The sequence below is a fragment of the Leucoraja erinacea genome, chromosome 27 (genome assembly GCF_028641065.1).
Source record: "Leucoraja erinacea ecotype New England chromosome 27, Leri_hhj_1, whole genome shotgun sequence".
NCBI lineage: Eukaryota > Metazoa > Chordata > Chondrichthyes > Rajiformes > Rajidae > Leucoraja > Leucoraja erinaceus.
In genome coordinates this window covers 890,290-912,789 of record NC_073403.1, presented here as the reverse complement: position 1 = coordinate 912,789, position 22,500 = coordinate 890,290, and the positions used below count along the sequence as shown (strand labels likewise).

Below are 22,500 nucleotides of genomic sequence, written 5' to 3'. Positions count from 1 at the left end.
TTCTTAAGGGGTTGGAATCGGCTAGATGCAGGAAGATTGTTCCCGATGTTGGGGAAGTCCAGGACAAGGGTCACAGCTTGTAATAAGGGGGGAAATCCTTTAAAACCGAGATGAGAAGAACTTTTTTCACACAGAGAGTGGGTGAATCTCTGGAACTCTCTGCCACAGAGGGTAGTTGAGGCCAATAAAATATTTAGATGGCATATTTTAAGAGGGAGTTAGATGTGGCCCTTGCCTCCTTCCAAGGGGATCAGAGAGTAGGAGAGAAGGCAGGTACGGGATACTGAGTTGGATGATCAGCCGTGATCATATTGAATGGCGAATGGTGCAGGCTCGAAGGGGCCGACATGAAACCTACTCCTGCACCTAATTTCTATGTTTCTATCTTGTTTCTAGCACTTTTCTATCCAGTGAATTGGCCTCCACTGCCTTCTGTGGTAGAGAATTCTAGCATGGAAACAGGCCCTTCGGCCCACCAAGTTTGCACTCACCGTCGATCACCCGTTCACACTAGTTCTATGTTATCCCACTTACTGATCCACTCCCGACACACTTGCAGCAATTTACAGAGGACCAATTACAGACCAGCGCGTCTTTATGATGTGGGAGAAAACCGGAGTGCCCGGAGAAAACCCACATGATCACAGGGAGAATGTGCAGACTCCACACAGACAGCACACACAGAGATTTGGGTGCCTTTGTAGAATGGCAGGGCTGGGGGTACTCCCAGGGATGGGTGGTGGCGATCTGATGGTGGCACCTTCACCAAGAACAGTGGGTGGGTGATGGGGTGGAGGGTATTGTACTGAGGAGTCCCCTGCAACCTCGCGGTTCACAGACACGCCAGCCGCCTGCCACTGTTGCGGGCTGGAAGAGTCTGTGTACCACAGTGTACATGGAGTGCGTGAGGTTTCAATACCTAAAGGGGCTGCTCCTTGCCTTCTGGCTGCATTTATCACCCACCATCCTCAACCTTGGGCTCCCTGTGCATTGGGGAGAGGGTAGGGCCAAGGATGTTCTGGTTGGGTTGCTCCTGGGCCTGGCCAAGCTGGCCATCTGCGAGTCACGGCTCAGGCGGAAGCCGGTTCTGCCCGAGCCGGCTGCCTGCCTCTTTTCCGGGGGTAACGTCTGTGCCCGGGTGGGGTTAGAGAGGGACTACGCACTGTCCACAGGCTCCCAGGACCGGTGGGCACCGCGGGGGGTTGAATGCATCCTTGACAAGGATTGTAACATTAGAAACATAGAAATTAGGTGCAGGAGTAGAGGCCATTCGGCCCTTCGAGCCTGCACCGCCATTCAATACGATCATGGCTGATCATCCAACTCAGTATCCCGTACCTGCCTTCTCTCCATACCCTCTGATCCCCTTAGCCACAAGGGCCACATCTAACTCCCTCTTAAATATAGCCAATGAACTGTGGCCTCGACTACCCTCTGCGGCAGAGAGTTCCAGAGATTCACCACTCTCTGTGTGAAAAAAGTTCTTCTCATCTCGGTTTTAAAGGATTTCCCCCTTATCCTTAAGCTGTGACCCCTTGTCCTGGACTTCCCCAACATCGGGAACAATCTTCCTGCATCTAGCCTGTCCAACCCCTTAAAAATTTTGTAAGTTTCTATAAGATCCCCTCTCAATCTCCTAAATTCTAGAGAGTATAAACCAAGTCTATCCAGTCTTTCCTCATAAGACAGTCCTGACATCCCAGGAATCAGTCTGGTGAACCTTCTCTGTACTCCCTCTATGGCAATAATGTCCTTCCTCAGATTAGGAGACCAAAACTGTACACAATACTCCAGGTGTGGTCTCACCAAGACCCTGTACAACTGCAGTAGAACCTCCCTGCTCCTATACTCAAATCCTTTTGCTATGAAAATAGCATTGTTGTATTGTCGTTTATTTAGTATATGTGTTTGTCGTGGATTATGGCGGTGGGTTCTGGTTTGTTTTATTGTATTGTAAATATTATTTTTAATAATTGAATACGTTTTTTGATATTACCCAGTCATGGCCACCTTTGCACCACCAACCAGTCAGGTGGGTGTTGATGTTGTCATGATACACAATGAGGTAAGGTAGAGTTTTCCCCGAGTCATCAGCCAGAACTCCTCCACACAAACCACCACTTCTGCTCGATAGGTCCCACTCAGCCCATGGCCTTCATGATGGGGAACCCATCCCGCCACTTCCCCTTGGAGTATCTGTTGACATCACAGGCCTGTACCTAGCGTGGGTGCAGAGTTTTGTGAGCTCCAGGCCATGCACACTGGGGAATATCTATAATCAGTGCATGGCTCAGACCCAGTCTAAAAGAGGAAGTCATGCACTCTGCCCTAACTCGTCAATAAAACTCAACAAGAAAGGGAACTTTGTTTCAAGAGAAGTGCGTCATGTTGCCCAGTATCATCAACCGCTTGTTTTTGTCAAGGGATTGTTGTTGTTCAGTATCGGAACTCACATAATGAGTCTCCACTCTGCTGGGAGACGTCACAATCTGCCCATCGCACATTTCTGCAAATGTGTTGAATGTAGAGTAAAGTTCCCACCGCACTCCCCCAATGTGCACTGCAGAGCAGCTTCAAACAGGTTAACTATGGAGTGGAGCTCCATCTACACTGTCAGGGACTGCACCTGGCCCTTAACTCCAAGAAGACCAAGGAGCTCATTGTAGACTTCAGGAAGTCTAGGGAACGGCATGCACACCCCCATCCACATTAACGGGACAGAGGTGGAACGTGTTTCCAGCTTCAGGTTTCTGGGGGTCAACATCTCCGATGACCTCTCTTGGACCCACAACACCTCAACTCTGGTCAAGAAGGCTCACCAGCGTCTCTTCTTCCTGAGGAGACTGAAGAAGGTTCACCTGTCTCCTCAGATCCTGGTGAACTTCTACCGCTGCACCATCGAGAGCATCCTTACCAACTGCATCACAGTATGGTATGGCAACTGCTCTGTCTCCGACCGGAAAGCACTGCAGAGGGTGGAGAAAATTGCCCAACGCATCACCGGTTCCTCGCTCCCCTCCATTGAGTCTGTCCAAAGCAAGCGTTGTCTGCGGAGGGCGCTCAGCATCGCCAAGGACTGCTCTCACCCCAACCATGGACTGTTTACCCTCCTCCCATCCGGGAGGCGCTACAGGTCTCTCCGTTGCCGGACCAACAGGTCCAGGAACAGCTTCTTCCCTGTGGCTGTCACTCTACTAAACAACGTACCTCGGTGACTGCCAATCACCACCCCCCCGGACACTCCTGCCACAGGAAAAACACTATGACTGTATGCATGTAAATAGATTTATTTATTGAAATCATATTCTATGTCGCTCTTCCAGGGAGATGCTAACTGCATTTCGTTGTCTCTGTACCGTACACTGACACAATGACAATTAAAGTTGAATCTGAACCTGAATCTGAATCTGAATCACAGATTAGGTGTAGAGTAACGCCATTGTATTTGTTTAGTGGGTCTACTTGTTTAGAGTAGATGTGGCATCTTAGTTGGCACGGGCAAGTTGGGTCGATGGGCTGTTTCTGTGCTGTTGACTAGTGATTCTATCTACTTGTCAAACCCCCTGAAGTTCTCATATGATTCAGCAAGATCACTCTGCGTTCTTCTACACGCTAAAGAATACAGACCCAACTTGGACAATCCTTGCAATCCAGGAGTCAGCCTGGTCAATCTCCCTGGGACCGCCTCTAATGCTACAATATTCTTTCCAATGTAAGAGAACCAAAACTGCAATTGTAACAAGACCTCCCTGTTACTAATTTCCACCTGTACAATGAAGTCCAATATGCCAAAGCCTTTAGATTTTAGTGGGCTGAGGAGTGGTTAATGGATTTCAATGCAGATAAGTGCGACGTGTTACATTTTGGAAAGACAAACTAGGGTAGGACCTTCACAGTGAATGGTAGGGCCCTGGAGAGCGTTGTAGAGCAGAGGGATCTAGAAATACAGGTGCACAGTTCCCTGAAAGTGGTGTCACAGGTAGATACGGTGATCAAAGATCTTATAGCTCCGCGTAGGGATGGGACGTTCTGATATAGTTGCACAAAACCATGGTGAGGCCACATTTGGAGTATAACACCACATTTGTCGGAAGGGGATATTAAGCTGGAAAGACCGCAGAGAAGATTTATGAGCACATTGCTAGGACCCAAGTTCCAGGGAGGGATTAGCAGGCTAGGACTTCGTTCGTTGAGATGCAGGAGGCTAAAGGGCTGATAGTCCCCTAGGGTCAGAGAAGTATATACATCATGAGGATAATGGGTGGGGTGAAGGCTGTCTTTTACCCAGGGTGCGAGAATCAAGAACTAGAGGGCACAGCTTCAAGGTGAGAGGGGAAAGATTTATCAGGAACCTGAGGAGCAACTGTTTCACATGGTGGGTGTATGGAATGAGCTGCCGGAGGAGGTAGTTGAAGCTGGTGCAATAACATTTAAAAGATATTTGGACATCATCATCATTGTTGAAAACATCAAGGGGCACAGTGCCTTACAGTGCCGTGGACAACAGTGATCGCAACATCTACTGATGTGTGTGGGCATTGGCTCGCTAGGAGCTCGTCCGCCCCTTTGAACGGGTACATGGATTGGACAGGTTTAGACGGGTGTGGACCAAATGTGGCCAAAAGAGACTGTCATCTTCTTCTTCTTGCGTTCGGTGTGAACAGCCTAAAGCTCGAAGGGCCGAATGGCCTACTCCTGCACCTAATTTCTATGTCTCTATGTTTCTAAAGTTGTAGGACAACTTGTTCTATTTGATCTTATTTGATTGTGCACGCCAGGTCGATTGCATTCGTCGAAACAGGCGGACCACGTGAAGGTTGCAACCTCCCACCCCAGACTGGGACCTGGGACTGCATGGACAGGTTGGGCCGAAGGGCTGTTTCCGTGCTGTACAACTCTGGCTCGAACAAAGTCTGTTACAAGAGGAAGCATCCTCTCCACATCCATCTGCCAACACCCCTCATGGTCCTGTCTGAAGTGAAGCAAAGCACAAAAGTCTTGACGGCAGCTCGCTGAGGTGTAACTGCAAAGGCTGGCAGAAAGTGAACCACCCTTGTCCCAGTTCTGATCTGGAGTCGTTGTGGTTACTGAGTTAGAGAAACTCAAACCTGCAGAAGGATCATCAAAAACACCATCGACATCTGTCTCTTGCAAAACACTTACAAAGAAAGAGAAAGAGAGCCACAGAGAAAATCAGTGGGTGTGTGAGTGGATGTATCGAACCTGTTTCTCTCACAGCTCTGGGAACAGTCACAAAGTCATACAGAATGGCCCAAATCAGCCTTGGCAACCAACATGCCATCTACGCTAGTCCCATTTGTATGTGTTTGCCCCAAATTGCTCTAAACCTTTCCTATCCATGCACCTGCCCAAATATCTTTTAAATGCTGTTATTGTACCTCCCTCAACCACTTCCTCTATCTGCTTGTTCCATATACCCACCACCTTGGTGTGAAAAACTTGCCCCTCAAGAGACAAGACAACTCAAGAGAATTTATTGTCATGTGTCCCAGATAGGACAATGAAATTCTTGCTTTGCCGCAGCACAACGGAATATTTTAAGCACAAATACAGAACAGATCAGATCAGTGTGACCATATACCATAGAATATATACATATACATACACACATAAATACACAGATAAAGTGCAGTAGGCTGTTATGGTTCATAGTTTGTTTGAAGTTGAGTTTAATAGTCTGATGGCTGTGGGGTAGGCATGCAGGTGCAGCAGGCAGTGAAGAAAGCGAATGGTATGTTAGCTTTCATAGCAAAAGGATGTGAGTATAGGAGCAGGGAGGTTCTACTGCAGTTGTACAGGGTCTTGGTGAGACCGCACCTGGAGTATTGCATACAGTTTTGGTCTCCAAATCTGAGGAAGGACATTATTGCCATAGAGGGAGTGCAGAGAGTGACTTCGGGAGGGAAATAGAATGCAGGGGAGAGACAAGAACTTTGCCTTCCATCACAGTGAGGAGGAGAGCCACTGTGATGGATGTTTATGTGAGTAGTGTTGGTGTGTGTTTTGGTTCTTTTATTGTATGGCTGCAGAAACTACATTTCGTTTGAACCTCATGTGAGGTTCAAATGACAAATAAAGGTATTGTATTGTATTGTATTGTATTGAGAAGGTTCACCAGACTGATTCCTGGGATGTCAGGACTGTCTTATGAAGAAAGACTGGATAGACTTGGTTTATACTCTCTAGAATTTAGGAGATTGAGAGGGGATCTTATAGAAACTTACAAAATTCTTAAGGGGTTGGACAGGCTAGATGCAGGAAAATTGCTCCCGATGTTGGGGAAGTCCAGGACAAGGGGTCACAGCTTAAGGATAAGGGGGAAATCCTTTAAAACCGAGATGAGAAGAACTTTTTTCACACAGAGAGTGGTGAATCTCTGGAACTCTCTGCCGCAGAGGGTAGTCAAGGCCAGTTCATTGGCTATATTTAAGAGGGAGTTAGATGTGGCCCTTGTGGCTAAGGGGATCGATCAGAGGGTATGGAGAGAAGGCAGGTACGGGGTACTGAGTTGGATGATCAGCCATGATCATATTGAATGGCGGTGCAGGCTCGAAGGGCCGAATGGCCTCTACTCCTGCACCTAATTTCTATGTTTCTATGTTTCTATGTTCCTGAACCTGGATGTTGCAGATTTCGGGCTCCTGTACCTTCTACCTGATGGCAGTGGAGAGATGAGTGAGTGGCCAGGATGGTGTGGGTCCTTGATGATGCTGGCAGACCTTTTTGAGTCAGTGCCTGCGATAGATCCCCTCGATGGTAGGGAGGTCAGAGCCGATGGTGGACTGGGCAGTGTTTACTACTTTTTGCAGCCTTTTCCACTCCTGGCCGAACCAAGCCACGATGCAACCGGTCAGCATGCTCTCTACTGCGCACCTGTAGAAGTCTCAATTAAATCTTTCCCCTCTCACCTTCAACTTTATGACCTTCGATTCTTGATTTCCCAATGCTGGGAAAAGTCGTACACCCTATCTATGCCCCTCGTGATATTATACACTCATGATAGGTCATCACACAGTCGCCTATGCTCCTTGGATCGCTGTTCTTGACTGATTCAAGCAGCCCTTTGTCCTTTTGCACAGCCAGAGAGAATTCCTTACAAGACAAGTCACAGGTCACAGATATTTGAAGTTAATTTTTGATCAGCTCTGTGCTGCATCTGTTTCGTGAGTCTGACCATTTAATGGTCATCAAAGAGAAGATCTTCTCTACAAAGGCATTTGAGCCAGGCACACTGAGGGCAAATGAGACAACCATGAACATGTTGATCAAGTTGTGCTGTCGCTATGTTTTGGAAAACTGCCACCCACTTCTCACTGGTGGATTTTGTGGTATCCTGTCTGGCTCTCTGTATTTCCTCCTGCCTAGCACAAAACTCTTCATAGAGTTGGTCTACACTGACTGTCTCTGACATTTTGAGGGCAGCTACCACCTGCCCCAGATCAGTGAAGGAGAGTTCCTCATAGAGGCTGATCGGTTTCAGTTTCATCATTATATTTTCCGGTGAGAAATCAAACCACTTGTCTATGTATGTAATGACAGAACTTCACAAAGTCCTGTTGCTACTTGGACCTTTGTGCTGGCACTGGTTTGTCCATCAGCTGCTTGGTCTGGTATCCAAAAGAGCTGTCCTGTTTCCGCTGAAGCATCTTCATTTTGAACTTTCCGACTTGCTCGTAAACATCTGTGATGCAGAGTTTTGTTGCCTCCAGGTTTTTTACGAGTTGGTCAAAAAACACCCCCATGTTCCATGTTGTGGAAATTTCAGTAGCTCCAGTAATTTCTTCAGCTTCAAAAATCCAATTCAGTGGCACACGACAGGTCTCAACATAGACACATAGACAATAGGTGCAGGAGTAGGCCATTCGGCCCTTCGAGCCTGCACTGCCATTCAATATTAGTTACAGAGAAAGGTTGAACAAGTTAGGGCTTTATTCTTTGGAGCGCAGAAGGTTAAGGGGCGACTTGATAGAGGTCTTTAAAATGATGAGAGGGATAGATAGAGTTGACGTGGATAAGCTTTTCCCACTGAGAGTAGGGAAGATTCAAACAAGGGGACATGACTTGAGAATTAAGGGACTGAAGTTTAGGGGTAACATGAGGGGGAACTTCTTTACTCAGAGAGTGGTTGCTGTGTGGAATGAGCTTCCAGTGAAGGTGGTGGAGGCAGGTTCGTTTTTATCATTTAAAAATAAATTGGATAGTTATATGGATGAGAAGGGAATGGAGTGTTATGGTATGAGTGCAGGTATATGGGACTAGGGGAGATTATGTGTTCGGCACGGACTAGAAGGGTCGAAATGGCCTGTTTCCGTGCTGTAATTGTTATATGGTTATAATATGATCATGGCTGATCATCCAACTCAGCACAACCCAGTATCCTGTACCTGCCTTCTCTCCATAGCCCCTGATCCCTTTAGCCACAAGGGCCACATCTAACTCCCTCTTAAATATAGCCAAAGAACTGTGGCTTCAACTACATTCTGTGGCAGAGAATTCCACAGATTCACCACTCTCTGTGTAAAAAATGTTTTTCTCATCTCTGTCCTAAAAGATTTCCCCCTTATCCTTAAACCCCTTGCCTGGACTTCCCCAACATCGGGAACAATCTTCCTGCATCTAGCCTGTCCAACCCCTTCAAGGGACCTGAAGTAATGACGTAATAGCTGGCCAGCTGTGCAGGAGATGTTCAACAGCTGGATAAAGAGAGAGCCATCGTGTGCAAACATGACGCAGAATTTCACGCCACTCAACGACAACAAAGGCAAAAAATGAACCAAGTTCCTCGCTTCGGGAAGCAGTGGCTGTAGATCTTTCGAACAATTGTCTCAATATCCACTGACAACTGATCAAAGGTATGCTTGCAGGAGTTATGGCCAATGTGAATTGGGCAATTAGCTGTCAGAATGGTGGCCGACTAGGAAAAGGGGAGATGCAGCGAGACCTGGGTGTCATGGTACACCAGTCATTGAAAGTAGGCATGCAGGTGCAGCAGGCAGTAAAGAAAGCAAATGGTATGTTAGCTTTCATAGCAAAAGGATTTGAGTGTAAGAGCAGGGAGGTTCTACTGTAGATGTACAGGGTCTTGGTGAGACCACACCTGGAGGATTGTGTACAGTTTTGGTCTCCAAATCTGAGAAAGGACATTCTTGCCACAGAGGGAGTGTTCACCAGACTGATTCCTGGGATGTCAGGACTTTCATATGAAGAACGACTGGATAGACTCAGCTTGTACTTCTAGAATTTAGAAGATGAGGGGGGATCTCTTACAAAATTCAGGGGTTGGACAGGCTAGATGCAGGAAGATTGTTCCCGATGTTGGGGAAGTCCAGGACAAGGGGTCACAGCTTAAGGATAAGGGGGAAATCCTTTAAAACCGAGATGAGGAGAACTTTTTTCACACAGAGAGTGGTGAATCTCTTGAATTCTCTGCCAGAGGGTAGTCGAGGCCACAGTTCATTGGCTATATGTAAGAGGGAGTTAGATGAGGCCCTTGTGGCTAAGGGGATCAGGGGGTATGGAGAGACGGCAGGTACGGGATACTGAGTTGGATGATCAGCCATGATCATATTGAATGGCGGTGCAGGCTCGAAGGGCCGAATGGTTTGCACCTAATTTCTATGTTTCATGTTTCTAGAATGCAATTGTTACTGCTCATAGACTGGTAAACTGTGGTGTTTTCCAAAGTTTACATTGGCATTATCTACTACATAGGCTGTGACGTGTCTAATATGAACTTTCCCAGGCTTTCCCATCAGAGCCATTTGCAGTTTCATCACTGTCTTCTTAAAAGTCAAGTAACTTACACTGCACACAGAGAAATATCTCACGCACACTGGAAACATTTTCCTATCTCCCGTGTTTGAGGCATCGGTGACAACTGAGAAGTACGCGGGCTCTCCTTCAGTTGGGGGACAGATCATCTATAATACCCCGCACAGTCTTTGGTCCTAAAACATTCATTGTAATCATCTCAGCATTTGTTCTTGCAACATTGCTTGCACCTTTAGCTAGTGTGGCCTTCTTGTGCACTTCTGTGGAAGTATGCTGAGTTAGATCATTCTCACCTCCAGGGTCAATTGGTGATTGGCCTCATCAGCAACAACAATGAGTCGGCCTATAGGGAGAAGGTCCAGCTCCTAGCAGCATGGTGCGCTGACAACAACCTGGCCCTTAACTCCAAGAAGACCAAGGAGCTCATTGTAGACTTCAGGAAGTCTAGAGGCGGCACGCACACCCCCATCCACATTAACGGGACGGAGGTGGAATGTGTTTCCAGCTTCAGGTTCCTGGGGGTCAACATCTCCGATTACCTCTCTTGGACCCACAATACCTCAACTCTGGTCAAGAAGGCTCACCAGCTTCTCTTCTTCCTGAGAGACTGAAGAAGGTCCATCTGTCTCCTCAGATTCTGGTGAACTTCTACCGCTGCACCATCAAGAGCATCCTTACCAACTGTATCACAGTATGGTATGGCAACTGCTCTGTCTCCGACCGGAAAGCACTGCAGAGGGTGGTGAAAATTGCCCAACGCATCACCGGTTCCTCGCTCCCCTCCATTGAGTCTGTCCAAAGCAAGCGTTGTCTGCGGAGGGCACTCAGCATCGCCAACGACTGCTCTCACCCCAACCATGGACTGTTTACCCTTCTACCATGCAGGCGCTGTCTCCACTACCTCAACAGGAACAGCTTCTTCCCTCGCTGTTACACAACTTAACTCTGACCTCAGTGACTGCCAATCACCCTCCCCCCCCCCCCCCCCCCCCCCCACACGGCCTTCCCCCCAGAAAAAATGGCACTACTACTGCTGTATGTACATATATATATTTATTGCTCATTATTCTATGTTCGCTCTTCCAGGGAGATGCGAACTGCATTTCGTTGTCTCGGTATTGTACACTGCACAATGACAATAAACTTTGAACCTGAGTCTGAATCTGAGAATTCCTGATGGCATAAAGTACAGAAGGCCTTCGTTGAGTCACCACTGACAGACTTAACCCATGACGTTTTTGCTTGCCATTGCTTGTTATAGCTGCACAGTCTTTTCTTTTATGCAGATTTATCCATATTTTTACGCCCAAGCAGCCGAACACCAGACGTTACTGAAACATTTTGTTTTGGCCGCAACTAGCAAAATATAGCGTACAACTGATGCAAATGTCGGCCTGCGATTGGATGACTCGTGCTTGGTACGCTGTTGTATCAGATCTAGGATCTGTCTGTAAGTGAGTCCTCTGGTGATTACAGAGTAGTAGCCGTCAAATACGGGACAAGGGCGTCCCATATTGGTCAAACTAATTTAGCCCAATATACAGGTTGGCCCGGCTAATATGGGATGGCTGGCACCCCTACCACCAACCCACATCCCTCTCCTCACTCGCCCGACCATCACAGTGTCCCGGGGGGGATGGGGGCACCTCCTGAAGCCGATCTTACAGACGCTGGGGGCAATACCCTGCTCCCTCTCCTACCGGCCCACTCTTCACCACCATCATCGGCAGCTCCTCCCTCCTCCTCCACTCTCCAGTCTTCAGGACCGAGCTCGGCAGTTTCCCAGTGACACATCCCTATTTACAATATATATTAATGATCTGGATGAGGGAATTGAAGGCAATATCTCCAAGTTTGAGGATGACACTAAGCTGGGGGGCAGTGTTAGCTGTGAGGAGGATGCTAGGAGACTGCAAGGTGACTTGGATAGGCTGGGTGAGTGGGCAAATGTTTGGCAGATGCAGTATAATGTGGATAAATGTGAGGTTATCCATTTTGTTGGCAAAAACGGGAAAGCAGACTATTATCTAAATGGTGGCCGATTGGGAAAAGGGGAAATGCAGCGAGACCTGGGTGTCATGGTACACCAGTCATTGAAGGTAGGCATGCAGGTGCAGCAGGCAGTAAAGAAAGCGAATGGTATGTTAGCTTTCATTGCAAAAGGATTTGAGTATAGGAGCAGGGAGGTTCTACTGTAGTTGTACAGGGTCTTGGTGAGACCACACCTGGAGTATTGCGTACAGTTTTGGTCTCCAAATCTGAGGAAGGACATTATTGCCATAGAGGGAGTGCAGAGACGGTTCACCAGACTGATTCCTGGGATGTCAGGACTGTCTTATGAAGAAAGACTGGATAGACTTGGTTTATACTCTCTAGAATTTAGGAGATTGAGAGGGGATCTTATAGAAACTTACAAAATTCTTAAGGGGTTGGACAGGCTAGATGCAGGAAGATTGTTCCCGATGTTAGGGAAGTCCAGGACAAGGGGTCACAGCTTAAGGATAAGGGGGGGAAATCCTTTAAGACCGAGATGACAAGAACTTTTTTCACACAGAGAGTGGTGAATCTCTGGAACTCTCTGCCACAGAGGGTAGTTGAGGCCAGTTCATTGGCTACATTTAAGAGGGAGTTAGATGTGGCCCTTGTGGCTAAGGGGATCAGAGGGTATGGAGAGAAGGCAGGTACGGGATACTGAGTTTGGATGATCAGCCATGATCATATTGAATGGCGGTGCAGGCTCAAAGGGCCGAATGGCCTACTCCTGCATCTAATTTCTATGTTTCTATGTTTCTATCCCGGGAGCAACCTGCCGCTGCGCACCACATCCCGGGAGTACTGCACACTCTTCAATTAGATCAGATAATACTATATGTCGATACAGTCACATCAAACTCAAGTAAAATAGGTGGAGCATGTGGGAGCTGAGGAGTCAACATCACCAACAACTGCTCTTGGACAAACCAATATTGAAGCAATGACCAAGAAAGCACACTCACTCCTCTACTTCCTGAGAAAGCTTCGGACGTTGGGCATTTCCCCAACTACTCTCACCAACTTCTACAGATGTACCATAGAAAGTATTTTATCCGGATGCATCACAACTTGGTTCGGGAACAGCCCCATCCAAGCCCGCAAGAAATTACAACGTATCGTGGACTCAGCCCAGACCATCGCACAAACCAACCTCCCTCCCATTGACTCCATCTACACCTCACGCTGCCTCGGCAAAGCCAGCAGCATCATCAAGGACCTGTCACACCCTGGTCACTCCCTCTTCTCTCTTCTCCCATCAGGCAAAAAGTATAGAAGTGTGAAAACACACACCTCCAGATTCAGGGACAGTTTTTTCCCAGCTGTTATCAGGCAACTGAACCATCCAACCACAACCAGAGAGCAGTGCTGAACTACTATCCGCCTCAATGGTGACCCTCGGACTATCCTTGATCAGACTTTGCTGGCTTTACCTTGCACTAAATGCTATTCCCTTATCATGTATCTGTACACTGTTAATGGCTCGAACGTAATCATGTGTTGTCTTTCTGCTGACTGGTTAGCACGCGACAAAAAGCTTTTCACTGTACCTTGGTGACAATACGTGACAATAAACTAAACCAATCAATCAATCAATCAATCAATCAATCAACCTTTATTGTCATCTTGCAAGCAACAGTTGTTACAGTGCAAAATGAAAAGACGTTTCCCAGTGAATAGCGGAGCATCGTACATGAAATTTAAACACTTCACACATAATAACACTAAAAACAATCCAGTCCCTGATGGAACAGTATAAATAGTTAAAAGCAGGTAAAAAAACACAATGTTAAAATTCAATAAACCAATCATAAAAAATGTCCGGGGCAGCTGATTTGAGTGGCCAGTGCCAGTTATTAAAGTGTCCGTGCCAGCCGCAGAATCAAGTGACTGTGAGTGCAGAGTGACTGTTTAGCAGCCTCTGTGGTAGGAAGCTGTTTAGCAGCCTCGTAGTCGGGCTTTGATGATCTCTTGCCTGATGGCAGGAGATCCAGGTGTGTGTGGAGGGGGTGCAGTTTGTCCTTGGCAATTCTCTGTGCTTTCTTCAGACAGCGGCTCTGGAACAGTTCTTGTACCGAGGGTAGGGAGATGCCAATGATCCTCTCTGCTCCCCTCACTACCCTCTGCAGAGCCTTCCTGTCCGAGCAGTTACAGGTGGAGTACCACGTATTTATGCAGTACGTGAGTACAGACTCCACCGTGCCCCTGTAGAAAGTCCTGAGGATGTTGGTGGGGAGTGAGGCCTGTTTTAGTTTCCTCAGGAAGTGCAGTCGCTGATGGGCCCGTTTGACGATCCCAGTTGTGTTCCTGGACCAGGTGAGGCTGTCCGTTATTTGCACACCGAGACTGAACTGAAGATACAGAGTGCAGAATCTTTTAAAGGTGAGAGAGAGAGAGGTGTTGGTGCTCAGAGGGACCTGCAGTCTTTGTACACAAACCTCGATGCTGCAGTTCAGTAAGAAAGTTGGAAATAAAGATGATGTTGGCATTTTACTAAAGAAGATCTGCGATAAGGCCACACTTGGAATGGTGAGTGCCCTGGTCTCCCAACTGCAGCAGAGGTTAGGCAGAGAATGCAGAGCTGTGTGAGGATGGACGGAACAGTCTGGGCCTTCACGTGGTTCAGTGTAGCAAAAATGAATTGTGATCTCATTGAAACACTCCAAGATCCGATGTATTTTTACAGGGTCGAGGCGGGTGAATTATTCTACTGGCTGGGATGTTTAAAAGTGATTCTTTTTATTTTTAATTGCTGCTCAGTTCGACAGTGGATTTGCTCACTGGCTACCTTTCTCAATTATATCAATCAATCAATGATTGGCAGCACCTCCTATTGATCCCATCAGTGGTGGGTCTCAGGATCCATTTGTCTATAAATGATCTCTTCAGTAATGTGTTGTTTGCTGCTGTAAGTAAGAAACTCATTGTTCTTTTTTTGGTGCATATGATTCTTGACTCAATATCAACCTTTCTCTGTGTAAAAAAAACTTTCCCTTCTAAACCCCTTCATAATCCCTTCCTTATTCCTATGATCTCATGTTTTTGATACTGGATACTGGATAGACTCGGCTTGTACTCGCTAGAATTTAGAAGATTGAGGGGGGAACTTATAGAAACTTACAAAATTCTTAAGGGGTTGGACAGGCTAGATGCAGGAAGATTGTTCCCGATGTTGGGGAAGTCCAGAACAAGGGGTCACAGCTTAAGGATAAGGGGGAAATCTTTTAGGACCGTGATGAGAAAAACTTTTTTCACACAGAGAGTGGTGAATCTCTGGAATTCTCTGCCACAGAAGGTAGTTGAGGCCACAGTTCATTGGCTATATTTAAGAGGGAGTTAGATATGGCCCTTGTGGCTAAAGGTATCAGGGGGTATGGAGAGAAGGCAGGTACGGGATACTGTTGGATGATCAGCCATGATCATATTGGATGGCGGTGCAGGCTCGAAGGGCCGAATGTCCGACTCCTGCACCTATTTTTCTATGTTTCTATACCCCGACCATGGGGGAAAACTCAAGCTGATCTGCTTTGCCTCTGTGTTCCACAGCCTTCTGCTTCACGTTTATCTCCACTTGCATTGCTTTCACCTCTTGTCTTAGCTCATTGTCAGACACAAAATGTTGGAGTAACTCAGCGGGGCAGGCAACACTTCTGGAGAGAAGGAATGGGTGACATTTCGGGTCGAGACTCTTCTTCAGACTGCAAGTCACGCTAAGCTCATGGAGTTGCTGGGTAGGTCTGTGCAGGTCGGAGTGAGCTCATGCCTATTTCTGGTGGGTGGCTAATCATCTCTTAATTGTCATGATCACAGGAAGCTCCCCATCAGTTGCAACCTCATCTCAAACACAGGGAAGTCCCAGAGATCACTTTTCCAACTCATTGCCAACCAGAACAGAAACTAACTTAAATATAATTAAAACTGGCCTCGCATCGAAATAAATCAGGTATCATCTGCTAAAGAAAGCGTAACATGATGGATATATTCAGCAGGTCAGGCAGCATCTGTGGAGGACACAAAACACAAAGTGCTGGAGTAAGTCAGGCAGCATCTGTGGAGGACATTGATAGGCGATGTTTCGGGTCAGAAACCTTCTTCAGAACAAAGATTTTAAATCAATAATGCTCTCTAGTTGAGGTAGGATGGTTCAGTTGTCTGATAACAGCTGGGAAGAAGCTGTCCCTGAATCTGGAGGTGTGCGTTTACACATTTCAATAGCTTTTGCCTGATGGGAGAGGGGTGAAGAGGGAGTGGCCGTGGTGTGACTTGTCCTTGATTATGTTGCTGGTAAATGGAGTCAATGGAAGAGTGGTTTGCCTACCACACACACACACACACACGTGTGTATGTTGTACCTGATCAGTCGGTCAGTCATATATATATATATTGGTGAGACCAAGCGCGGAGTCGGAGATCATTTCGCTGAAGACCTTCGCTCAGTCCACCTGAGGCTTTGTGATCTGCTGGTGGCCAAACGCTTCAACTCCCCTTCCTATTTCCACACTGACCTTTCTGTCCTGGGCCTCCTCCACTGCCACCCTAAATTAGAGGAACAGCACCCCATATTTCGCCTGTACAGCTTACACCCCAGTGGTATGAACATTGAAGATCTCGACCCATTCCTTCTCTCCAGAAATGCCGAGTTACTCCACCTTTTTGTGTGTCTCTTCTGTTTAAACCAGCATCTGCAGTCCTCCCTACACACTCAATGATATAATCCTGATATTAATCTTTGTTTGCCCACATTCTCCAACTTATCTGTGGCAGATTCCAGTCCTGCTCTTCTGGTCAAAAGTGGTGTTCAATCTGGAAAACCCCTCTTATCTCTGCTGGAGATCAGTAAAGTCCCGGTGCTGTGGTACTTCGCTGAGACACGCACACCCGCTGCCCAGGATAGTCCCCCGGTGTCCAGCAGCGGTGTCTCGTTATTCCAAATAACATCACTCACCCTGACACCACGATCACGCTGAGTGTTCACTCAGCTGACAGGGAAGTCCCTGTGTGGAGCTGTTGGCTGGCCTGGTTACTTCAGTCAGCTCACTGGCAGGTCGCCAGAGAGAGAGAGGTCTGGACTAGAGTGTGTCAGTCACGTGGTGAAGCAGAGATTACTTATCCCCAAGGTGATCACAGATACGAGAGACGCGCACTGCAGGGACACGCACAGAGCGCGCTGTACACAGAGCGCGCTGTACACAGCGCACTGTACAGAGACACACACACACACACACAGCGCGCTGTACAGAGAGGCGGGCAGGGTGGAGAGGGCGCGGATCAGGGAGACAGCGCATTCCTGAAGATCACAGGATTTCACGGCTCAGTTCCCACCGCGTGGAACGACACATCCTACCGAGGGGAGCATTGCCTGGAGAGTTCCCGCATCCCCGGGAGAGGGAACGATGACCGACTCCACAGGTGAGTGATGGAGGACATTGTGTTACCGTGAGTGTGAGGTTGCTGCGGTCCCGCGGGATCCATGCACGAGTGAGGGGGAATAGCGATCAATTTACCCAACTTCACTTCCCACCGGCTGTGTAACAGTGGCACTAATAGTTGTGTAACAGCACTATTAATAGCCGTGTAACAGTACAATTAATGATGTCGCGATTGCATAGAATCTTTTCATCGTGGGTGTGGATGGCGATCAAAACCAAGACAAAACTGGCCATCCTTTTAATGCAGGTGCATGATTTTAATGGAATATGGATTCTAGCAACAGTCAAGGGCGGCACAGCGGTAGAAGAACTGCTGCCTCACAGCGCCGGAAACCCAGGATTGATCCTGACCACGGGGTGCTGTCTTTGTGGAGTTTGCAAGTTCTCCCTGTGACCACGTGGCTTTCCTCCGGGTGCTCCGGTTTCCACCCATACTCCAAAGACGTGCGGGTCTGTAGGTCAACAGGCCTCTGTAACTTATCTCTGGTGTGTAGGATATATATTTATTGTGCAGGGATTGTTGGTCGGCACGGGTTGGGTGGGCTGAAGGGCCTGTTTTTTTGCGCGCTCTATCTCTAAACGAAACTGCATTCGGCCGTGTATGTGTGTATAGTCTGGCTGCAAACATCAGACTGCAAACAGGCATGCGGAGTTACAACTGGGAGTTTGCAAATTGGCTCCATAGCTACATTGCGGCACAGTGCCCACACCGACCACATTGGATAACATATATGTTGTATATTTATACTTTAGGAAGTTATAGCATTTGATTTTTATTTATTGATTGGAAGATACAACGTGGAACCAGGTGCTTCAGCCAACGAGTTAGTTAGTCCACGCTGGCCATCAATAGCCCGATCACACTAGCTCAATGTTACCCCACGTTTGCACCCATTCCCTGCAAACTAGGGGCAATTTACAGAGGCCACTTAACCTGTACAAACCCGCACGTCTTTGTGGTGTGGGATCGAACCGGAGCACCGGTGGGAGAAGCCAAGTGTTCATAGGAAGAACGTGCAAACTCAATACAGACAGCAGCTGAGATCAGGATCTGGTCTCTGGGGTTTTGGCACTGTGAGGTAACCGCTGTCCCATTGTGCTGCCCCTTGTACACTGATTTAGTTCTGCAAGATCTCGACAATCAACAGACCTTCACAGAGTTAGTGGATAGAGGTAGTATTGACTTCAAGGGTAAGGCAGAGCGTGTGTGTGGCTAACAGCATCCGAGGCATCAGATTTGATTTGTAGATAAATGTGTACATTCATGCAGGTGTCAATGAAGACACCAGACAGATGCAGTCATGCGTGCAATGAGTGCGTTCTTTACACGTCTCTTCCTCCAAACCCTGGGGATGTGGTCAGTGCCAGAACTGACCCCTTGCCTCTGCACCTTCTCCCTGCCTAATCTCTCCCCCCCCCCCCCCCCCCCCCCCCCCATACACCTTCATTTTATGTATCCTGATAATTGAAATGCCTGGATAGAGTGGATGTGGAGAAGATGGTTCTACTTGTGGAAGAGTCTAGGACCAGAGTTGACTGCCTCAGAATATAAGGATTTGCCTTTAGAAGGGAGATGATGAGGAATGTCTTTAATCAGAGGGTGGTGAATCTGTGGAATTCATTGCCACAGGCGGCTGTGGAGGCCGGGTATTTTTAAAGTGGAAATTCACAGGTTCTTGGGGTGTCTGGGGTTTTGGGGGGAAGGCATGAGAATGGGGTTAAGAGGGGAAGATAGATCAGTCATGATTGAATGGCAGAGTAGATTCGATGGGCTGAATGGCCTAATTCTTCTCCTATGACTAATTAATTTATGAATCCCAAACATTTGCGATTCTCAGCTCCAAAACTTCATGGGATCAGGCTGCTCTTTACCCTTGGAGTGAAGAGACGCCTCCCTGGTTGTGCAAACAGTTAGAATGTAGTTGGATATTTTGGTGCATATACCGTTGATATTGTGGTAGATAGTGAAGGTTGTCAAAAGGTACAGAGGGACATGGATTAAGTTGGTAGGTTGGGTGGAGAAGTGGGACAGGACATACAGTGTAAATAGCAGGGAGCGTAGAAGTGTTGATGTACAGAGGAAATGTGTAGGAAGGAACTGCAAATGCTGGTTTACATCGAAGATAGACGCTACAAGCTGGAGTAACAGTGCGACAGGCAGCCGCTCTGGAGGGAAAGAAGGGTCTTGACCCATTCCTTCTCTCCAGAGATGCTGCCATTCCCGCTGAGTTACTCCAGCATCTTCGATGTACAGAGGGATTCTGAGGTGCAAGTTCATGGCTCCCTGAAAATTGTGACACAGGTGAATAGGGGAGGGAAGAGTGTGTTAAGCTTGCTTGCCTTCATAGGCAGAAGCATTGAATATTAGGACATCATGTTCTGTACAAGGCATTGCTTGTGGCCACACTTGGAATGTTGTGTGCAGTTCTGGTCATCACAGTGTAGAAAGAATGGGGTAGCACTAGAGAGACATCAGAAGAGATTCACCAGGGCTGTTAGTTACAAGGAGATTGGATAGGATTGAATTGTTCTCACTGGAGCACAGGAGACGAGGGATGACCTTATCGGGTTTAATAAAACCAAAGGCAGGAGGAACTAGAGGGCATAGATTTAAGGTGAGAATGGCAATATTTAAAGTTGATCTGAGGGGTATGTTTTTCACAGAGAGGATGTTAGGCACTTGGAACAAGCTGCCAGAGGATGTGGTTGAAGAAAGTTTATAATCAGGGCGTTTGGACAGGTTCATGGATAGGAATAGAATAGGGGAATATGCAAGAAAATTAGCTCAGCAGACTTTGGTCAAAATGAACGAGTTTGTCCAAAGAGGCTGTTTCTGTGTTGCATGGCTATGATTCCTTGACCACGGCATACAAAATGGGGAGTCACCCAGCGCATACATTAACTCTGGTGGTTTGGGCCAAAGAGTGGCACTAACCCCAGTGTCAATGGACTTTGCAGAAAATTCCAACATGAGGGGGATTCTTCCCTTTACTTGGAACTCTGACTCGTTATTTTTATGCCATTGAGTAGTTTGTGGGAATTCCATGGCTGAGAATGTCCACCACAGGTTCTTTCTCAACTACCAGAGCGCTTCTGGTCCACAGTGGTGCAGCGGTAGAGTTGTTACATTCCCGCGCCAGAGATGCGGGTTTAATCCTGAGCTGTCTGTACATAGTTTGTAAGTTCTCCCCGTTATCGCGTGGATTTACTCCGGGTGCAGCATTTCCACCTATACTCCAAAGACGGACAAGTTTGTAGGTTAATTGGCTTCAGTAAAAATTGTAAATTGTCCCTGTTGTGTGTAGGATAGTGTTAGTGTGCGGGGATCGCTGGTCGGCGAGGACTTGGGCCCAAGGTGTAGGAAGGAACAGCAGGTGCTGGTTTAAACCGAAGAAACACACAAAATGCTGGAGTAACTCAGCGGGACAGGCAGCATCTCTGGAGAGAAGGAATGGGTGATGTTTCTGGTCGAGACCCTTCTTCAGGGGAAAGAGAAACGAGAGATACAGACAGTGATGTAGGGAGATATAGCACAAATGAATGAAAGATATGCAAAAAAAAGTCACAATGATAAAGAAATCAGGCCATTGATAGCTGTTTGTTGGGACCCACACCATCCTGACCACTCACTCATCTCACCGCTGCCTTCAGGTAGATAGAAACATACATAGAAACATAGACAATAGGTGCAGGAGTAGAGGCCATTCGGCCCTTCGAGCCTGCACCGCCATTCAATATCATCATGGCTGATCATCCAACTCAGTATCCTGTACCTGCCTTCTCTCCATACCCCCTGATCCCTTTAGCCACAAGGGCCACATCTAACTCCCTCTTAAATATAGCCAATGAACTGTGGCCTCAACTACCTTCTGCGGGAGAGAATTCCAGAGATTCACCACTCTCTGTGTGAAAAAAGTTCTCCTCATCTCGATCCTAAAAGATTTCCCCCTTATCCTTAAACTGTGACCCCTTGTTCTGGACTTCCCCAACATCGGGAACAATGATGGTACAGGGGCCTGAAATCTGCAACATCCAGGTTCAGGAATAGCTACTTCCCCACAGCCATCAGACTATTAAGCTCAACTTAAGCAAAACTCTGAACATTAATAGCACTTTATCTGCTTATTTATGTGTGTGTGTGTGTGTGTATATATTCAATGGTATATGTTCACGCTGCTCTGTTCTGTATTTATTTATGCCTGTTGTGCTGAAGCAAAGCAAGAATTTCATTGTCCTTTTCTGGGACACTAAACTCTCTTGAACCCTGAATCTTGAGAATGGGAACCCTCCCCACTTCCCCACCCAAGTGGCACCTGTTTCCCATTCTCACCGAGCAAACAACTATCAATGTCTCCCTTTATTATTGTTACTTTTATGCATATCATTCATTCATGTGTTCCATATATCTCGTTCCCCTTTCCCCAGACTAGTCTGAAGCAGGGTCTTGAACCGAAACATCACCCATTCCTTCCTTTCAGAGATGCTGCCTGTCCTGCTGAGTTACTCCAGCATTTTGTCTCTATCTGGGTGGGCCGAAGGGCCTGTTTCCACAGCATTTTTCTAAACTAAACCAGAGAGTTTCCCTGGGATTCCGCTTGTCCCAGCTCAGCACAGATTGTGCTCTGGGTTTGAGTGTGAATGGACACAATGCCCTTAATCTAAATATGCTGTTAGCTCTCATTACATGAAGCACAATGGCACAAACCTGGCTCTGTAGCCCAGTACAGATGGCTGCAGTAGTTTTAGGCTGTGGTTGAACAGTTTGTGCTGGAGGAAATGAGGACAATGTCTCACTCAGTCCTGTGGTTTTTCAGAATGTTACCTGTTGCTCTCAGACTTGCAACATGTTGCTGGTGAAAAGTGACAGCAGATGACTGCACAAATTGTAACTCAGCCTGCTGATCCTGAGACAGTCTAGTACACCTTCAAGTGGTAGAGTCCCAGATAGACAGAAGCAACTACTGTCCTTCCTCCAGACTCACTCCCAGCCTGGGCTCACAAAACCAAACCCAACTCAGCTCCAACTGAACCCCAATCTCAAACCCCAAACCCTGTCCCGGCCTCAGCCCTAAACCCAACCTCAGCCACAACCCCAAAGCCAATCTCAGCCTCTAAATCAAATCCATTCCCAGCACCAGCTCTCCCCTACCAAAGCAATGTTAGTTTGTGTTAAAGTCCCAACCTAATCCCCAGATCTACTCTCAAACCAATCTCAAAATCAACTTCCAATCCATTCACAACAGAATCA

General features: G+C 47.3%; 1 protein-coding gene across 1 annotated transcript in view; it reads left to right on the top strand.

The window, feature by feature from the left end:
- Window positions 1-17,016: 17,016 nt before the first annotated feature.
- ccr7 (chemokine (C-C motif) receptor 7) overlaps window positions 17,017-22,500 on the top strand; it is a 12,313-nt gene continuing 6,829 nt past the window's right edge. The window contains exon 1 of the mRNA XM_055656772.1: window positions 17,017-17,232. Coding sequence (XP_055512747.1) covers window positions 17,217-17,232 — 16 coding nt within the window. The 5' untranslated portion in view covers window positions 17,017-17,216. The remainder of the gene's footprint in view (window positions 17,233-22,500) is intronic.